The sequence below is a fragment of the Entelurus aequoreus genome, linkage group LG02 (assembly GCF_033978785.1).
Source record: "Entelurus aequoreus isolate RoL-2023_Sb linkage group LG02, RoL_Eaeq_v1.1, whole genome shotgun sequence".
In the NCBI taxonomy this organism is placed as follows: Eukaryota; Metazoa; Chordata; class Actinopteri; order Syngnathiformes; family Syngnathidae; genus Entelurus; species Entelurus aequoreus.
Genome location: NC_084732.1, coordinates 52677168 through 52694666, shown reverse-complemented (window position 1 = coordinate 52694666; position 17499 = coordinate 52677168). Strand labels below are relative to the sequence as shown.

The 17499-nt window shown below is 42.0% G+C and overlaps 1 protein-coding gene across 3 annotated transcripts in view; it reads left to right on the top strand.

Annotated features, from left to right (window-relative positions):
• tub (TUB bipartite transcription factor) overlaps nucleotides 1-17499 on the top strand; it is a 244290-nt gene that overhangs the window by 167494 nt on the left and 59297 nt on the right. For all 3 annotated transcript variants that reach the window (XM_062028977.1, XM_062028983.1, XM_062028987.1), the window contains exons 3-6: nucleotides 8717-8879; nucleotides 10267-10404; nucleotides 13872-14024; nucleotides 15172-15293. In XM_062028977.1, coding sequence (XP_061884961.1) covers nucleotides 8717-8879; nucleotides 10267-10404; nucleotides 13872-14024; nucleotides 15172-15293 — 576 coding nt within the window. The remainder of the gene's footprint in view (nucleotides 1-8716; nucleotides 8880-10266; nucleotides 10405-13871; nucleotides 14025-15171; nucleotides 15294-17499) is intronic.

Sequence of the window (17499 nt, the reverse complement as noted above, 5' to 3'; positions counted from 1 at the left end):
AATTTCAACATAGCAGTGATTAAAAATCCCTCATTGACATTATCATTAGACATTTATAAAATAAAAATAAAAAAGAACAATAGTGTCATAGTGGCTTACACTTGCATCGCGTCTCATAAGCTTGACAACACACTGTGTCCAATATTTTCACAAAGATAAAATTGTCAACTAGGGAAGGTTGCAGCTTGCTGTGGGGTTGTTCTTCCAGTACAAAGACGGCTCCGGACGACAGCGTGAAGGTAGGCTTGGATTTATTTTTTACTATAACAAAAAGAACAAACTAAAGACGCGCACAAGGCGGAGGTACAAACTTGACTATGAAACAAAAAAAACTTGCACATGGGCAAAAGACTAAGGACATGAACAAAAGTCGCTAACTGTGGCATGAATAGAAAAAACTTACTTGGTCAGAAAGAGACATGAACTGGTGCGACAAAGACAATGCAGGCAGGACGAGAGAACAGAAAGAAAGACTTAAAATAACACAGACATGATTAACAACAGGTGCGTGACTCAAAACGTGAAACAGGTGCGTGACATGACAGGTGAAAACTAATGGGTGACCATGGAAACCAAACAAAACAAGGAAGTGCAACCAGGAACTAAAAAGAGAGTCCAAAAACCAAGCAAAACATGGCCAAACAAAAACATGATTAACACAGACATGACAAAAATAAGTTATATTTTTGGTTCATTTAATAGTTAAACAAATTTACATTATTGCAATCAGTTGATAAAACATTGTCCTTTACAATTATAAAAGCTTATAACAAAAATCGACTAATCTGCTTGCATGTCAGCAGACTGGGGTAGATCCTGCTGAAATCCTATGTATTGAATGAATCCAGAATCGTTTTGAATCGGGAAAATATCGTTTTTGAATCGAATCGTGACCCCAAGAATCGATATTGAATCGAATTGTGGGACACCCAAAGATTCTAAGCCCTATGCAGCACCGTACAACTCCAGTACATATGCCGTCGAGCTAGCTGTGTACAAGCAAAACATGAAATTTGGGCTAATACTTTACATGTGATGACCGGGTCGCATGGGTGCGGGTGTTCGTTCTCTCAGGGATACAGACAGGCTCGGACACAGCTTGCAGGTACAAAAAATTATTTATTTAAGAAATAACTAATACTGGAAACAAACAAAAACGTGCTCATAGCACTTAAAGCAGAAACCAAAGGAGCTAGCGTGGGAGCTAGAAGGTAAACACTAAACATACAGAGCCTTTAGCGTGGGAGCTAGAAGGTTACAGAACAGGAACACAAGTCGTCAACTGTTGTGTGAAAACAAACTACGATACAAGACCGACTGACTGAGAAGGCAAGCTTTAAATAATAATGTCAATGATGACCAACAGGTGCGTGTCGGGAACCCCAGCGGCAGGTGAACGTAATTAGTTACTATGGTAACCAAACTCAGAGGTGCTTAAACAGGAACTAGAAAGAGATCAAGACTAACAGAAAAACACAAGTGACTAGAAAACGTAAACAGAAATATGATCCGGGCAGCGGATCATAACATTACAGATACTGTAATATGATTGTTCATGTTTTTCAGTCAGTACAAATTGGTGTCCTATCACATTTTGTTGTGAATTTGAACTCAGAAGCCATTCAGCTGTTAACGCAGTTGCTAGCTTACCGCTTGCCGAGCTAGCTTACGGCTAATGCCGTAGCATGCCGTTGTGTTAGTACGCTAGAAAAAGAGTTCCTCAGTGTTTGCTCTTTCAATAACAATGTCGCTACAGCTTGGTTATTATACAGGTTATGGAACGTACATGATGTATTGTTGGCGGTTTTTAGAAGCATTTTTAAAGTGATTTAAAGGGAGAATGTATTGCTCCCATTAGCTGCATTGCTAGCCACATAGAAAGAGCTGATTATTATAAGTTAGAATGCAGAAAAAAACAACCTTTTGAATTCTTGTCTCTCATAATGATTGTGCAGTTCCCCTTTAAGGACAAAACCCAAATGATTTGAATGGCATTCAATAATCGTTTTTGTTTTTGTTTGGTTACTGTGCACTCGCCACTTTATTTTTGTTATAAACATTGTATGTAGCATTCAACAACACACATTTAACCATTATTTGATTTACAACAATACTCTGGCAAATTCTAAATTTGAAAAAGATAAGCTTTATAAACATGTGTTATTGTGTTTACTTTAGGTACTTTAGTGCTATAAAACATTTTTACTCTATTGTCAAAGAACCGGATCAGGACTTCGTTCAGACCTCATTCACTGAGCTTGCAGTACTAATTTTATCCTGGAAATATGTACATGGATCGAATATCAGCAAAATAATCGTTTTAAAGATGTATAACACCCAGGTTTTGTTATGACAATAAGTGACAGTGTCATGTCGTTTGATCATGTTTTGTTTGGCTATGTTATGTTTGGTTTTTGGACTCATTTTAGTTCCTGTTTGTGCACTCTTGTTTGTTTTGTTTCCATGACAACTTATTAGTTTCACCTGTTTCACGTTTTGGACTCACGCACCTGTGTTAATCATGTCACTATTATTTAAGCCTGTCATTTTCAGTTGGTCGTCCTGGCGACATTACCTCTGTTACCCAGGCTATCCTGACAGAATGTCGCCAGCAAATCGCTTTCCCGCAAGCAACTTGACAATGGAGGAAGGAATGTGGGAGGCGTTAGGAGCCATGGTGGATCGAGACTGTGGAGTCCAAGTGGAAAATTGATCCCGATAAGCTCCGTGTGGCCCGACAACGTTGGCGCGTCGCCCCAGTCCCGGAAACGCCGCCCAAGACGAAGGACGTCTGGGAAGCCTTGTACAATTTAGAGGGGAGGATTCGGCCCCCCTACTGACCTCCCTCTACCCACCCCTAAAAACGATTCCAGACCGCAGGGAGCGCGTCGGGTATCCGCTCCTTGAGGGGCTGGGCTAGGGCCGGGAGATGTGCTGGTGGGGTGACTCAGCTGCACCATGCCAAGCCACAGCCTCCAGCCCGGCCACCACCACCAGTCTTTAGGCGTGCCAAGCCGCAACCCCCAGCTAGGCCAACTCCGCCAAAGCCAAGGCTCGCGACTCTTTCTGCTCCACGGCTAGCACCTGCACCTGACCCATGCCAAGTTCCATGGCAAGTTCCTGTTGCAGCTCCAAGGCTAGCACCTGCTCCAAGGCTATCACCACGGCTAGCACCATTAGCAGCACCACAGCTAGCACCAGTAGCAGCACCACGGCTAGCACCAGTAGCAGCACCACGGCTAGCACCAGTAGCTGCACCACGGCTAGCACCAGTAGCTGCACCACGGCTAGCACCAGTAGCTGCACCACGCGAGCTTCAGTACCTGCACCACACCAAGCTTCAGTACCTGCACCGCGGCAAGTTCCTGTACCTGCACCGCGGCAAGTTTCTGTACCTGCACCACACCAAGTGCCGCCAGTCGCAGCTCCACAACGCCAAGTACCGCCAGTCGCAGCTCCACGACACCAAGTGCCGCTAGTCGCAGCTCCACAACGCCAAGTGCCGCCAGTCGCAGCTTCACGACGCCAAGCTTCGCCGCCTGGCGCACCACGCCAAGCTTCGCCGCCTGCCACGACAAGGACGTCGTCTGCTACATCCACGCCTGCCACAACGATGACGCGCCCACCTCCTTGTCGGCCACGGATGTGGCCATTCCCTGGTCGTCTGCCACGCCAAATACGCCGACCACCTCGTCGGCCACGGTGGTGGCCGTTTCCGGGTCGTCCACCTCGTCAGGTGCAGTGGCGTTCTACGCGTCGCCGCCACCTGACTCTGCCCCGGTTGATTCGGGGACACTTGGTCTGGCGACCCACCGCCATGTCCCCCTCCTGCCCTCCCATGACTCTCATTCCTGCCATGTTTTTTTGTTTTTGTGTTTTGGCATTACCCGGTACTCATAATGCCCCATATGGGTGTTGAAGGCCGTTTTCCACTCGTCCCCCTCTCTGATCCGTAGCAGGTGATAGGCGTTACGGAGATCCAGTTTGGTGAAGACGGTAGCAGGTGCCAAGGACTCGAAAGAAGAGTTGAGTAGCGGAGGAGGGTACTTGTTCTTGATGGTGATGTTGTTTAGGTGACGGTAATCAATGCAGGGCCGAAGGGACCCGTCCGTTTTGGCCACGAAAAAGAATCCTGCGGCCAATGGAGACTTGGACGGGGTAATGATGCCCGAGGCAAGGCCCTCCGTAATGTATTCCCTCATAGCCTCCTTCTCTGGAAGAGACAGATTGTAAAGGCGGCTAGAAGGCAGAGTAGCGTCAGGGAACTCGTAGTCCAAAAGACTCTCGTCTGCTCCAGAGTCCACAAATGCCTCCACTTGTACGCTCCTCTTGTCCCAGGCCAGAGTAGCGGGTAGCAGAATGTCTGGGTTTTCTTCCTTACGGGGAAATAAAGTATGGCTCACCAGGATTCCCTCGGCCTTGAAAGAGGGAAAAGGTTGGTTTCTAGAAGCTGCTCTCTGGCCTCGCTCAGCTGCACGTTCACAAAGTCTTAGATCAAATTGGAGGGCCAACTCGATGAGGTCTTTGCAGGAAGTAGGTCTGTCTCTCAGCAGACCGTCCTTAATCTCCTCAGAGAGGCCGCGACGGAACGCGCTTTGGAGCGCCCGGTCCTCCCAACCGCTGTCCGCCGCCAGGGTCCGGAATTCCAGGGTGTAGGCTGCCGCGACGGAACGCGCTTTGGAGCGCCCGGTCCTCCCAACCGCTGTCCGCCGCCAGGGTCCGGAATTCCAGGGTGTAGGCTGCCACGGAGCGTGAGCCCTGCGAGATGGAGTGCAGTTGTCCGGCCGCATCCCCCCCATCCTTGGGGTGATCGAAGACGGCCCGAAATTCAGCACGGAAAGCACAGTAGTCAGAGTTGAGACCCACGGTCCTGTTGACGGCGACCATAGCCCACTTAAGTGCCGGTCCAGAAAGCAAAGCAAAAATGAATGCAATCTTGGCGCCATCGGTGGAATAGCGGGAGGGCTGATGACAAAAAATGAGGTCACGTTGTACCAGAAAACCCCTACATAGCTCAAAGTCTCCCTCAAAGTGCCTCGGACTGGCAATCCTGGGTTCCCGTTCCAGACTGCAGTGTTCAGGTCTCCGGACTTGGGACGCATGTGGGGGTACCACGGGCCCGGGACTGGCCCCAGGGCATAAGCTGTCCAGCCTAGTATACAGTCGGGAAAACGCTCTATCCAGACTGTCCACAAGGGCAGAAAAACGAACCTGATGCTCGCTCACGACGGAGCTAAGGATAGCCAGGTCAGAAGTTCTGGATGGCCGGGCCTGGGGCTTGCCGTTGTCGCCTGGTTCCGACATGTTGTGGCCAGAACGTACTGTTGTGTACAGAGAAGGGAAGGAGGCGACAACCAGGGCACAACTGCGGTTCACAAGGTTTATTCGTGTGTATGCTACTTGAAGTGAATGAGTGTAGACTATGTGAAATATTAATAGTGTAAATGTTACCAGGGGTTGTTATCTGTGAGTGTTGGTTGTATCTTTTGTCGAGTCCAGAGGGGCAAGGCAAAGAGGCAGTTCGTGAACAGGCAAGAGGTCGAGGGCAGGAGCGAGGCAGCGTGGTCTGGAGGTTGTGGATCGAGGAAGTCAGTCACTGCGGAAGACACAAGGGACATGAACAAGGGAGACACGGAGAGAGAGCAAATAGCAAAGCACAGGGGAGGGAATGCCAGACGTGATGCTTACTGGGAAGATTAGCGACGTTCTGGCAAAGGTTCCTTGGGTCCGCTGGTCTTTATGCCGCTCCCCCTCGTCAAGTCCAGCTGTGCTGTTAAGTAATTGTTTGTAGGCTTGTTGCTGTGTGGGTGTGTTGTGCTCAGCGCGAGCAGAGGCGTGTCTGGGCATGCTGCCAGCAGAGGGGTTAGCAGAGGTGCCTGCAGCTCCAGCTGCAGAGGAAACGCGGGTTCGACTCCGCGTCATGACAAAGTCATGAGCATAACACTAAGCTTCATCACTTTGACTTGTAATATCTCTAATTCTGGTGGTGTTGTATGTTTTTTTCTTTTTGGAACATGTACTATACATATATTACAATAAAGTCCCATATAAAGTTATGTTTCTAGCAATACTTTAATTTTGCCTTTGAAAATAACACTCCAATATCCATTAGTGGCGCTGTACACAACAGTGAATATAAACGTATAACAGCTTCGTTACACAATGCGCATAGGAAACTGATTTTGATTAATATATGTTCTACTAACAGATTGATCAATAACTTGCTGTGAAATTGTAAATCAAGGCAACACACAGATATTTAAATGTTTATTTTTGATAATCAAAAAACAAATGCTTGGAACATCTTGTTGCATGATCAGATCATTTTAGAGTGGTGAACATTTGCAGTTGCATACAATATATTTTTCTGTCAGAATTAAAAAAACAAATACATTTAGCCAGAGAGTGCTTTATTTTTTCCAGCCATAAATGAAGTGATGTGGCGGAAAAGATCTGGCCGCCAGGCCTAGAGTTTAACACCTGTGTTCTAGATCAGTGGTCCCCAACCTTTTTGTAACTGCGGACTGGTCAACGCTTGAAAATTTGGGTTATAAAAAAATACAATCATGTGTGTTTACGGACTGTATCCCTGCTGACTGTATTGATCTATATTGATATATAATGTAGGAACCAGAAATATTAATAACAGAAAGAAACAACCCTTTTGTGCAAATGAGTGTGAATGAGTGTAAATGGGGGAGGGAGGTTTTTTGGGTTGGTGAACGAATTGTAAGTGTATCTTTAGTTTTTTATGTTGATTTAATAAAAAATAAAAAATATTATTATTATTTTTTTATTATTTCTTGTGCGGCCAGGTACCAATCGATCCACGGACCGGTACCGGGCCGTGGCCCGGTGGTTGAGGACCACTGTTCTAGATGATATAATCACTTCGTTATGTATATCTACATTGTTTTAAACCTTGCAAACACTCCTGACTGCAACAGTAACAACAACCACATATATTCATTAAAAATGTGTGTATTTCATTGTGTGTATCCTACAGTATTCGGGAAAACTGTGTTTCACACGCTGAGCGATGTCAGTGTGCTGCTACTCTCTTGTAATTCTTCAAACCCTTTTAACCACATTCAAGCACATTTTTAGGACCTTACATTTTAAATAATGCATGACTTTCAAGGTGTATTGGTCAATTGACTCACTGATAGAGAAGACCCAAGATTTGGATGAATGGTTCATTGTATCATGAAATTTCAGAGTCTTGCAGGAAACTGAAGCTGTATAGAGCAAACCTTGACAACGGCGTTGTGTTAGGAGCACTCTCATGCACTGCTCACTGAATGCTCTATTAATAAAAGCTTTCAATATGTCATGAACTCTGGCTTAAAGACGTGCATATTGGTGATGAATGTCGCCCTCCAACCTTACGTAAAAGTGGTTTTAGCAGTGTGACCTGTACTGAATAAACCCACAGTTTCCATGGAGAAAAAAGAACTACGCCAACCATTTAATTCGGTCTGTGCGGATTGTCATACAAAGTTTAACTTGTAGTTGCGACAAACAGACTATTATTAATTAACTCTGTTCTTTTAAACCACTAATGGTATTATATAATAGCAAGTGATGTTGCTATATTTAAAAAAATATATAACTGATCAAGTTGCAAACAGCAACTTTTTAATCAGTTCCTCCAAGAAATTGTGAAGTTGCGATCGTGCCAATTCACACAAATTCAACGAATCCCTGATCATCCTCTCATTTACCAAAAAATACATAAATGAATACAGCTAAAAATCACTCTCAACAGTTCACAAATGCCTTTAATGTACAGGGGAAATATTAGAAAAAATATATAATTGTTTAAAACAGTAAAACCCTTTCAAGTGTAAAACATACACAGAGAATGTCTGCAACTTGGATGATAAGGAGGCCTTTGGTGGCATTATAAATATTACTATAAATATTACTATTACTACTTATAATTAATCTAGGCAGCACGGTGGAACAGGGGTTAGTGCATGTGCCTCACAATACGAAGGTCCTGAGTAGTCCTGAGTTCAATCCCGAGTTCGGGATATTTCTGTGTGAAGTTTGCATGTTCTTCCCGTGACTGCGTGGGTTCCCTCCGGGTACTACGGCTTCCTCCCACCATCAAAAACATGCACCTGGGGATAGGTTGATTGGCAACACTAAATTGGCCCTAGTGTGTGAATGTGATAGGGAATGTTGTCTGTCTGTCTATCTGTGTTGACCCTGTGATGAGGTGGCGACTTGTCCAGGGTGTACCCCGCCTTCCGCCCGAATGCAGCTGAGATAGGCTCCAGCACCACCCGCGACCCCAAAAGGGACAAGCGGTAGAAAATGGATGGATCGATGGATGGATGGATAATTCATCTAAACAGTAGAGTAATTTGACAATGAGCTCTGAGTATGTGCTTTTACAGCCATCTAATCTAGTGTCTACTTTTAAATCTCTGGTATAAAAACGAGTAAAACATCAATACAGTATTTGTTTTCCAGTTTTGATTGCGATCTTGTGCTTTTTGAAGTTAAGTTTACAAGGAACAATTAAAACATCGATAGCAATTTCCTTAAAATCACAAGTTTTAATATTTTTTTTGCCTCAACTTTCTGAAATACCTAGCTGCCGCGAATTCAGGCATCTTAGGCCCCAACAATCACCAAAAAAGCCAGTAAAATCCTGGAGGGGCCGTTAAATGCAACCTTTAGTTCTGTGTGTGTCCACTTTGCACAGCGAGTACTTCTTGAGCAGAAGCAGAAGAAGAAGCGTCAGGAACCACTGATGGTCCAGTCCAATGTGGATGGACGATCTCGCACACGCCGTACCAAACAGAGTGAGGAGCAGGCTCCATTGGTGGAATCCTACCTCAGCAGTAACAGCAGCACCATTTACCATGGTGAGTATTGGACCTTATTGATTATTGTTTGGAATACCTTTTTCATGTTAGCTTTTAAGCCGGCACGAGTCAGTCTGCCGTGACTTTATCAAAGTGAAGTTATCAATGTCAGTTTCTTAGGTCATTTTTATTCAAAAGGCTAATACTAACCATCATCATTATTACCGTTTGTCGTTACATCGCTACAATATACTAAGTCTTGTTTAATGGTGAAAAATCCACACACCGTGTTTCAGTAGTTGTAGTTCTAATTGGATCCCCACCGTGAGGCTCCATTTGATTGGTGAAATGGAGTTAAGCGTCACTACTGCTTACGTTGCATTGACGAAACAGTTATGTGACTGTGCCTGCCGGGAGAAAGCTTGCTGACAAAATGAATTTGTCTTTGCAAGTCTTAATCAATAGATCATAAAATAATTATTATACAAATAAATGTAAGGATCAGAATGGAACTCAACGGACTGGAGTAAAAGTAGTGTTTCTTCTTCGCAAAAATACTTAAGTAAAAGTAAAAAGTATGTTACATTAAAACTAGTCTGACAAGTACTTTTTTTTCAAAAAGTTACTTAAGTAAATGTAACCGAGTAAATGTAGCGCGTCACTACCCACCTCTGCACTTGGGAATAGATTTTCCTCCATGTTAAAGTACCAATGATTCACCCCCTGGGAGGTGAGGGGAGCAGTGGGCACGCCCGGGAATTATTTTTGGTGATTTAACCCCCAATTCCAACCCTTGATGCTGAGTGTCAAGCAGGGGTCCCATTTTTATAGTCTTTGGTATGACTCGGCCGGGGTTTGAACTCACAACCTACCGATCTCAGGGCTCATTTTTGGACCAAACTAACTTTTTGTACATGTTCTTGTGCCAACACCGTACAGTACATGTTGCAAAGCTGCATAGATCAAGTATAAAAGGTACAACTACAGCTACCAAGCATTTCATTTTAAATCAGTCTCAGCTGCAAATCTCTTTGCTCCTTTGTTGAAACTGTGTGTCGCTACACAGGTATCACAGGACAAATCTAATCTTCACCTCTGAGCTGAGGTTCATGAGCTGTCACTCTCTCGGACGAGCCAGGATGAAATTCATTGGCGAAATGTTGCACAGCAAGTTAATATTCAGATGGATTTTCTGACATTCATTCACTTTTTATTACGCTGTTGCTCTATTTGGATGGTCTTAATTAGAATTTGAAGTACTTACATCTATATTATATTTTACATTTCCATTGCTATAGCTGCACTCTACAGCCACTTTGTTGAGTTGCATGCTTTTATCTCTGTATAAATCCTTGTGCAAGTGTGGAGTAGAGAGTCTGACACATTTAACATGCATCCTGTCTGACAGCCGTTGTTTGTGTTATTGGCTATTTTCGTCCCTGTTTAGTGCAAGAAGCCAAGCAGGAGGAGGTGAAGGTTAAACCCGACCCACAGCCGCCTCGCTCTGCAAAGAAGGGCAGAGCGTCCGCCAGCTCCACTCCTCAAACAGGCAGTGACAAGAAGGAGAGGAAGGGGAAACACAAAGGTCAGCTTGCTGACAAACAACCAACCAGTACGAGATACAAACCGACACAATTTAAGATGAACAATACACAAATTACCAGGATTGACAGACAGGCTTAATTCCACAGGAGCAACACATCTAAGAAATCAGCAAAAATGACCCAAAGTCCATCAGAGCTATGATGATTTGTGGCGTTTTGAATATTAGTTGAAATAGAAAGAAAAGCACATATGACGCTTTGTGACATGCCCATATCATTATACAGTATCTGGCAATATGGCCACTATAAAATGGAGAGTCAAATTGGACATAAATACAAACCCCGTTTCCATATGAGTTGGGAAATTGTGTTAGATGTAAATATAGACGGAATACAATGGGCTTAGCTGCTTACGTGGAGTGATTTCTCCAGATTCTCTGAACTCTTTGATGATATTACGGACCGTAGATGGTGAAATCCATAAATTCCCTGCAATAGCTGGTTGAGAAAGGTTTTTCTTAAACTGTTCAACAATTTGCTCACGCATTTTTTGACAAAGTAGTGACCCTCGCCCCATCCTTGTTTGTGAATGACTGAGCATTTCATGGAATCTACTTTTATACCCAATCATGGCACCCACCTGTTCCCAATTTGCCTGTTCACCTGTGGGATGTTCCAAATAAGTGTTTGATGAGCATTCCTCAACTTTATCAGTATTTATTGCCACCTTTCCCAACTTCTTTGTCACGTGTTGCTGGCATCAAATTCTAAAGTTAATGATTATTTGCAAAAAAGAAAAATGTTTATCAGTTTGAACATCAAATATGTTGTCTTTGTAGCATATTCAACTGAATATGGGTTGAAAATGATTTGCAAATCATTGTATTCCGTTTATATTTACATTTAACACAATTTCCCAACTCATATGGAAACGGGGTTTGTACATTCTTAAATAATCACTTCAATGTGTAATTTAAATGTGATTGGTGACTGGCAACACTAAATTGGCCCTCTTGTGTGAATGTGAGTGTGAATGTTGTCTGTGTTGGCCCTGTGATGAGGTGGCGACTTGTGTGCAGCTGGGATAGGCTCCATCCACCCCAGTGACTCCGAGGGACAAGCGGTAGAAAATGGATGGATGGAATTATTTAAATAATTATTGATTTCATTATTTCATGATTCATTATTTCATGATGTGTACCCCGCCTTCTGCCCAAATGCAGCTGGGATAGGCTCCAGCACCCCCCGCGACCCCAAAGGGACAAGCGGTAGAAAATGGATGGATGATTTCATATTTTTTATTTTATTAATTATGTAACAATTACATTTATTATATCACGATTTAATGAGTTAATATGTGTGGCAGCATTTCATGAATTGATTTTATTTGTCAAAGTCAGTCAGCGGGTCCTAATACCTGAATGGTTACCCGGCACTTCCACTTGTATGTGGAACTTTGATCAGAGAAGCGGAGGAGTACAGGTCGATGTCTTGGTCTGAAAGTGTGGAACTGTTACATGCTGTGGGTCAGCACTTCTTGCTTCCACATACGCCACAAGGTCTAAAATCTACTACCAACTCTGTATAAGGATATACTCCTGAAAATCTTTCATGTTTTGAAATACTTCCAAAGTTCCAGGCTTCTGTCAACAGCGATCATTGTTTTATGGGTGAGTTTGACAGATAAAATACATTCATAAAGCACTGACACACAGGTCAATGGAATAATTATATTAATCATTAACTATTTAAAATGTAGAATTAAATCACGAACATAGCAAATCATCAAATAATAAAATCATGAACTCAATAAATTACTAAATACTGAAATTAGTTAAATGTACTTTTACGTTCAATAAATGAATGACACATTGAATAACACATTTATGTATTTAATTCTGATTATAATTAATGATGAATTTAAGTAATATTTAAAGATTTGATTATGTAATGTCCCATTTGCCCCTCCATACTCTAATAAGGTGTGTCCCAATGATATGCCAGGTGCTTTGTCTTTGTGCTCTTCAACAGATAAAAGCCTCACTTTAAATTTTGGCCTTCTTACCTTTGAGGAAAAAAATCCCACCAAGCAGCTGTAATTACCAGTACCCTACTGTAACATTGTATATACTATGTTTCTACCACTGGTAGATTTTGGTACACTACACCCTGATTCTATGAGCATTTCCACCATGGTTGTCTAAGCTGTGCATTTATAGCTGCATGCATAGCTGCATGCTCTCTGTAAATAACATGACAGTTGGACAGTAGCTAACGATCAAACTCAATCAATCAATCAATCAATGTTTATTTATATAGCCCTAAATCACAAGTGTCTCAAAGGGCTGCACAAGCCACAACGACATCCTCGGTACAGAGCCCACATACGGGCAAGGAAAAACTCACCCCAGTGGGACGTCGGTGTGAATGACTATGAGAAACCTTGGAGAGGACCGCATATGTGGGTAACCCCCCCTCTAGGGGAGACCGAAAGCAATGGATGTCGAGTGGGTCTGACATAATATTGTGAAAGTCCAGTCCACAGTGGATCCAAACTCAAAACAAAGACAAACATCTCACAACACACTGCTGTTTGTGGACATTGTATGTAAACAAAGCCAAAATATCAACCTAGCACTTTTATTTTACGAAAGTACATTGTACTATTATTATCTCCCATTCTTGTTTCCAAAGTCGGAGGTCCTTCTTTAAAAAGGAGACACCAAGCAATGGGATTGAAAAGAAAAGCAGCATGGTCCTACAGTTGTGCAGCACATGTAAACTTCAATACAATGTAACTGTCATGATCCGTTACCCGGGTCATGGCATGATTTATGTTTGGTAGTTTTTCTGTTTTAGTCTGTTTCCTGGGTGCATCCTCTTTCCCTGTTTACTGTTGGTTTCCATGGGCACTGATTCTCCTCACTTGTCTTAGTTTTGCAATTAGTGTTCCCACCAGGTGTTTTGGTTAATCACTCCCCTTTATAGTTTCCTGTCACCCAGCAGTAGTTGCTGGGTCAATGTTTGCTATAGGCAACAGTTACGTTCTCCCGGTTTTTCTCCTCGCTCTAGTGATTTTTGTACAGTATAGCTTTCCTCGTTTTTTCACCCTTGGTGACATTTTGGTTTTGTTTAGCTCCACGCTTGCTAGCGTCTCAGTTTTGTATTTTTGTCCTGCCTTTAATTTATTAAAAACTTTAATCTTACCTGCACGCTACTCCTGCTTGTTTCCTGCGTTGAAGGGGAATGCGATAATCGCAGCCATGCGTCGAAGACGTAACAGTAACTTCCCCAAAGCAAAGTTCCCCATTCAGGCAGACGTATCTATAACATTTATATATAAAACGTACATGTTCCATTCCCACAGTAGCACGAAAGTAATGCCATAGTTAAATAATATGCAATCGAATAATACAATGTTCTCACAGCGAGGCGGTACCATGCCATACAACATTAGGAGCAATAGATCTGCCATTTTTGATTCTAATGTTTGTTTGTTGCTCAACAGGGATGGACAGCCTGGCCTGCCAGTCAGAGGACGGTCAGATCCACATCTTAACAGTAGGTCACTCTTCAGCAGAGGAGGGCGAGGGCGAACCTGTCATGAGCTGCACTCAGTCACAGAGCAAACAGGACCTGAGAGTGACGATGCTCAAAAAAGGTGCTGTTCACCCCCCAAGACATGAGATTGTTACAGCCACTAACTTTTATTTCTGTGACGTGTTTTTATTTATTTATTTCAGGGTACCAACTATGAGGTCCTTTATGACCATAAATGTACTATATTTCTGTTATATACTGTATATCACATGTGTTTGGTCAAACTTAAGGCCTGGGGGATAGATCTGGCCTGCCACATCATTTTATGTGGCTCTCAAAAGCCTGGAAATAATATGTTTATCTTTTCTTACTAAACGTATTTGTTCTTTCCATTTTGACATTTAAAAAAAATACATGTACTGCATGCAATTGTATATCTTTTAAACTTTAATATTTCTAATAATGCAACAAAATATGATATTATCATACATTTAAAAAATGTGTTAAAATAAAAATAAATACTTCAATATCTGCTTGACTTATGATTTCACAGCAAATTATCCATCAAATTATACACTGCGAAAATGACAGTAGATTTTATGGTAAAATTCTGGCAACTGAACTGCCATTTTTTTTTACCGTAAAAACAACTTTGGTACCGTTATTTTATTTACAGTAATACACCATTAAAAAACATAGATTTCACAGTAAAAATGGCAGCTCTGTTGTATGAATTTTACCATAAAAATAACAGTGGTACTGTTTTTTAATTCCAAATACAGTTGTATGCTGTAAAAACCATTGCAAATTTTACAGCAAAATTATTGCGACTGAGCTGCCAATTTTTTACGGTAAAATCCAAAGTTTTTTTTTACAGCATACGTAAACGAAAATATGATATTCAAATGCACATGCAATTATGCAATAGAATGAGGCAAATCCTTAATCCTTACACATTTATATTCATATATTATTCACTGTTACAAGTGGCCCTCTGAAAACAACCATAACTGTGATGTGGCCCTCAATGAAAATGAGTTTGACACACCTGCTGTATATATTGCACACCAAATGCTATACCTCCATGTCTCCAGCAGGTGGAAAGGAACTCCCTTGCATTGAAATTCTGCTAAACATTCAAAAGTCTTGGTAGTGCAATTCCTCTGTGCCTAAATTTGAATACAAAAATGTGTTCAGTTTTCACCATTTTCTGGGTCATCACATGTATGTGGAACACTTCCAGTAACACTTATTTTTTGTCTGTAAAGGCATATCCAGCAGTATGAATTTTGACGAAGAAGAAGACGACGAGGATGAAATTAGTTCCACTTCTTCACAGCTCAACAACAACACAAGACCAGGCTCTGCCACCAGCAAGAAGTCATGCAAGGTAAAATTACAATTATTCTGAACATTTCTAGAACATGCATGTCTCTAGTGGCTAACGCTAATGCATCAGGTGATAGATAACAAACGGTACTACCATATCAGCTCAATTACACTCTTGTCTTAACAGGTGGTGTCAGGCATTTATGTTTATGTTGGTGATTATCCTACAGTAAAATGCTCCATAAAGATGCAAATGAACAGCAAACGTTTATCCTTTTTCTTTACCACTTATCCTGTTGGCACTCCTTGCTATAATTACAGTGGTAGTAGTATCCAAAAAATACAAGTTGAACAGTCATAGTAATTGTGCTCAGAGCTGGAAAAGGACGGGATATACAGTAATTGGAATGTAGTGCCCTCTTGACCAGTGTTTGTTAGCGCCCCCTATCAGACCACAAAAAATATGTTTCCTAGCTGTAGTCTATATACAGCAGCACTCAGTTGTAATACACTTTTCTACCACTTGTGGCAGTAATGACAATCTCAAACGAGAGTCGTGCATAAAGAGAGTATGACCAACTAAACAACAGGCGCCATGACTGCTGCCAAGGACTTGTGCAGCCTTACCCGTATGCATGCAATTGTTGTCATTTTGGCGTTAGTTTTCCTGACAAAATCAACCAAAATTATACATCTATATATAGTTCTAAACATACTCCAGCTCATAAACTTACAATAAAACATGCTTTTATTTCGTCAAAGTATAATTTTGCGGATGTATTTGACGAACTCTGCTGCTATATTCCTGCGGTGTTTAGTGACCAGCAACGTAAAAAAAATACACAGAACCAAATAAATAATTTGTTACTCATATATTGTCAAAATCTTCATTAGTTTTGGACCAACAATCACAGAGAAATCATAACTTCTTTTGTGATGTCAACTAGTGTGGTTGTCTCCAATGTATTTATAGTCACTGTATGTATCACTCATTGTGTATTATTCTAACTGATCTTTCTTTTTGTAACATGCTAAGTAAACAAGTGTACTTTTGTACTTCCATCCATCCATTTTCTACCGCTTATACTTATTTCCCCATATTTTTGCACAATAACTCAGATTTGGCAACACTGGCGAGCAGTAGAGAATATGGAGTGATTTTTGGTCCAGAACATATTTTGCTTTATTCATTATTGACATATTTCTTGCCACTTTATGTTGTATATTTTTTATGAGATTTTCAGTTCATTTTGTCATCTATTATTACAACGCAAATGTGTTTTTTCCTCTTTTTCAGTGCCTGTATTCTATTTGTGTTTTACTTTCTCTTTTACTGTCATGAAATTTAAGTCAAATCATCAGACAGAGTATGGACAACTAAACAATAGGCGCCATGTTGAACATCAAGGACGTGTGCGGATGTGCCCGGAAGCATGCAATTTCAGTCGTCCTGACGTTGTTTTCCTGATGAAATAAACCAAAATAATATGTTTAAAAATAGTTTCAAGCATTCTCCAGCTCCATCCATCCATCCATTTTCTACCGCTTATTCCCTTTTGGGGTCGCGGTGGGCACTGGAGCCTATCTCAGCTACAATCGGGCAGAAGGCGGGGTACACCCTGGACAAGTCGCCACCTCATCACAGATTCTCCAGCTCATAAACTTTAAATAAAACATGATTTTATTCCATCAAAGTATAATTGGGGAAATTTTGCGGCCGTATTTAATGCACTCCATTGTAAACATTCACACAATGTTGAGCGACCAGTTTTTTATGACATGCTCCCGATGGCGCAATAAACGTAAAAATACATAGAACAACCTGTGCATCGGTTGAGGCCATCTCTGCGCTGCTGACCCGTCTCCGCTCGGGACGGTTTCCTGCTGGCCCCAATATAGACTGGACTTTCGCTGATGTGTTGGATCCACTGAGGACTGGACTTTCACAATATTATGTTAGACCCACTCAACATCCATTGCTTTCGGTCTCCCCTGGAGGGGGGTTACCCACATATGCGGTCCTCTCCAAGGTTTCTCATAGTCATTCACATAGACGTCCCACTGGGGTGAGTTTTTCCTTGCCCGTATGTGGGCTTTGTACCGAGGATGTCGTTGTGGCTTGTGCAGCCCTTTGAGACACTTGTGATTTAGGGCTATGTAAATAAACATTGATTGATTGATTGATTGAACTAAAAAACACGTTTTACCCTCATTTTGGCAAAATCCACATTAGCTCTGGACCAACTAGTACGGACAAATTATGACTT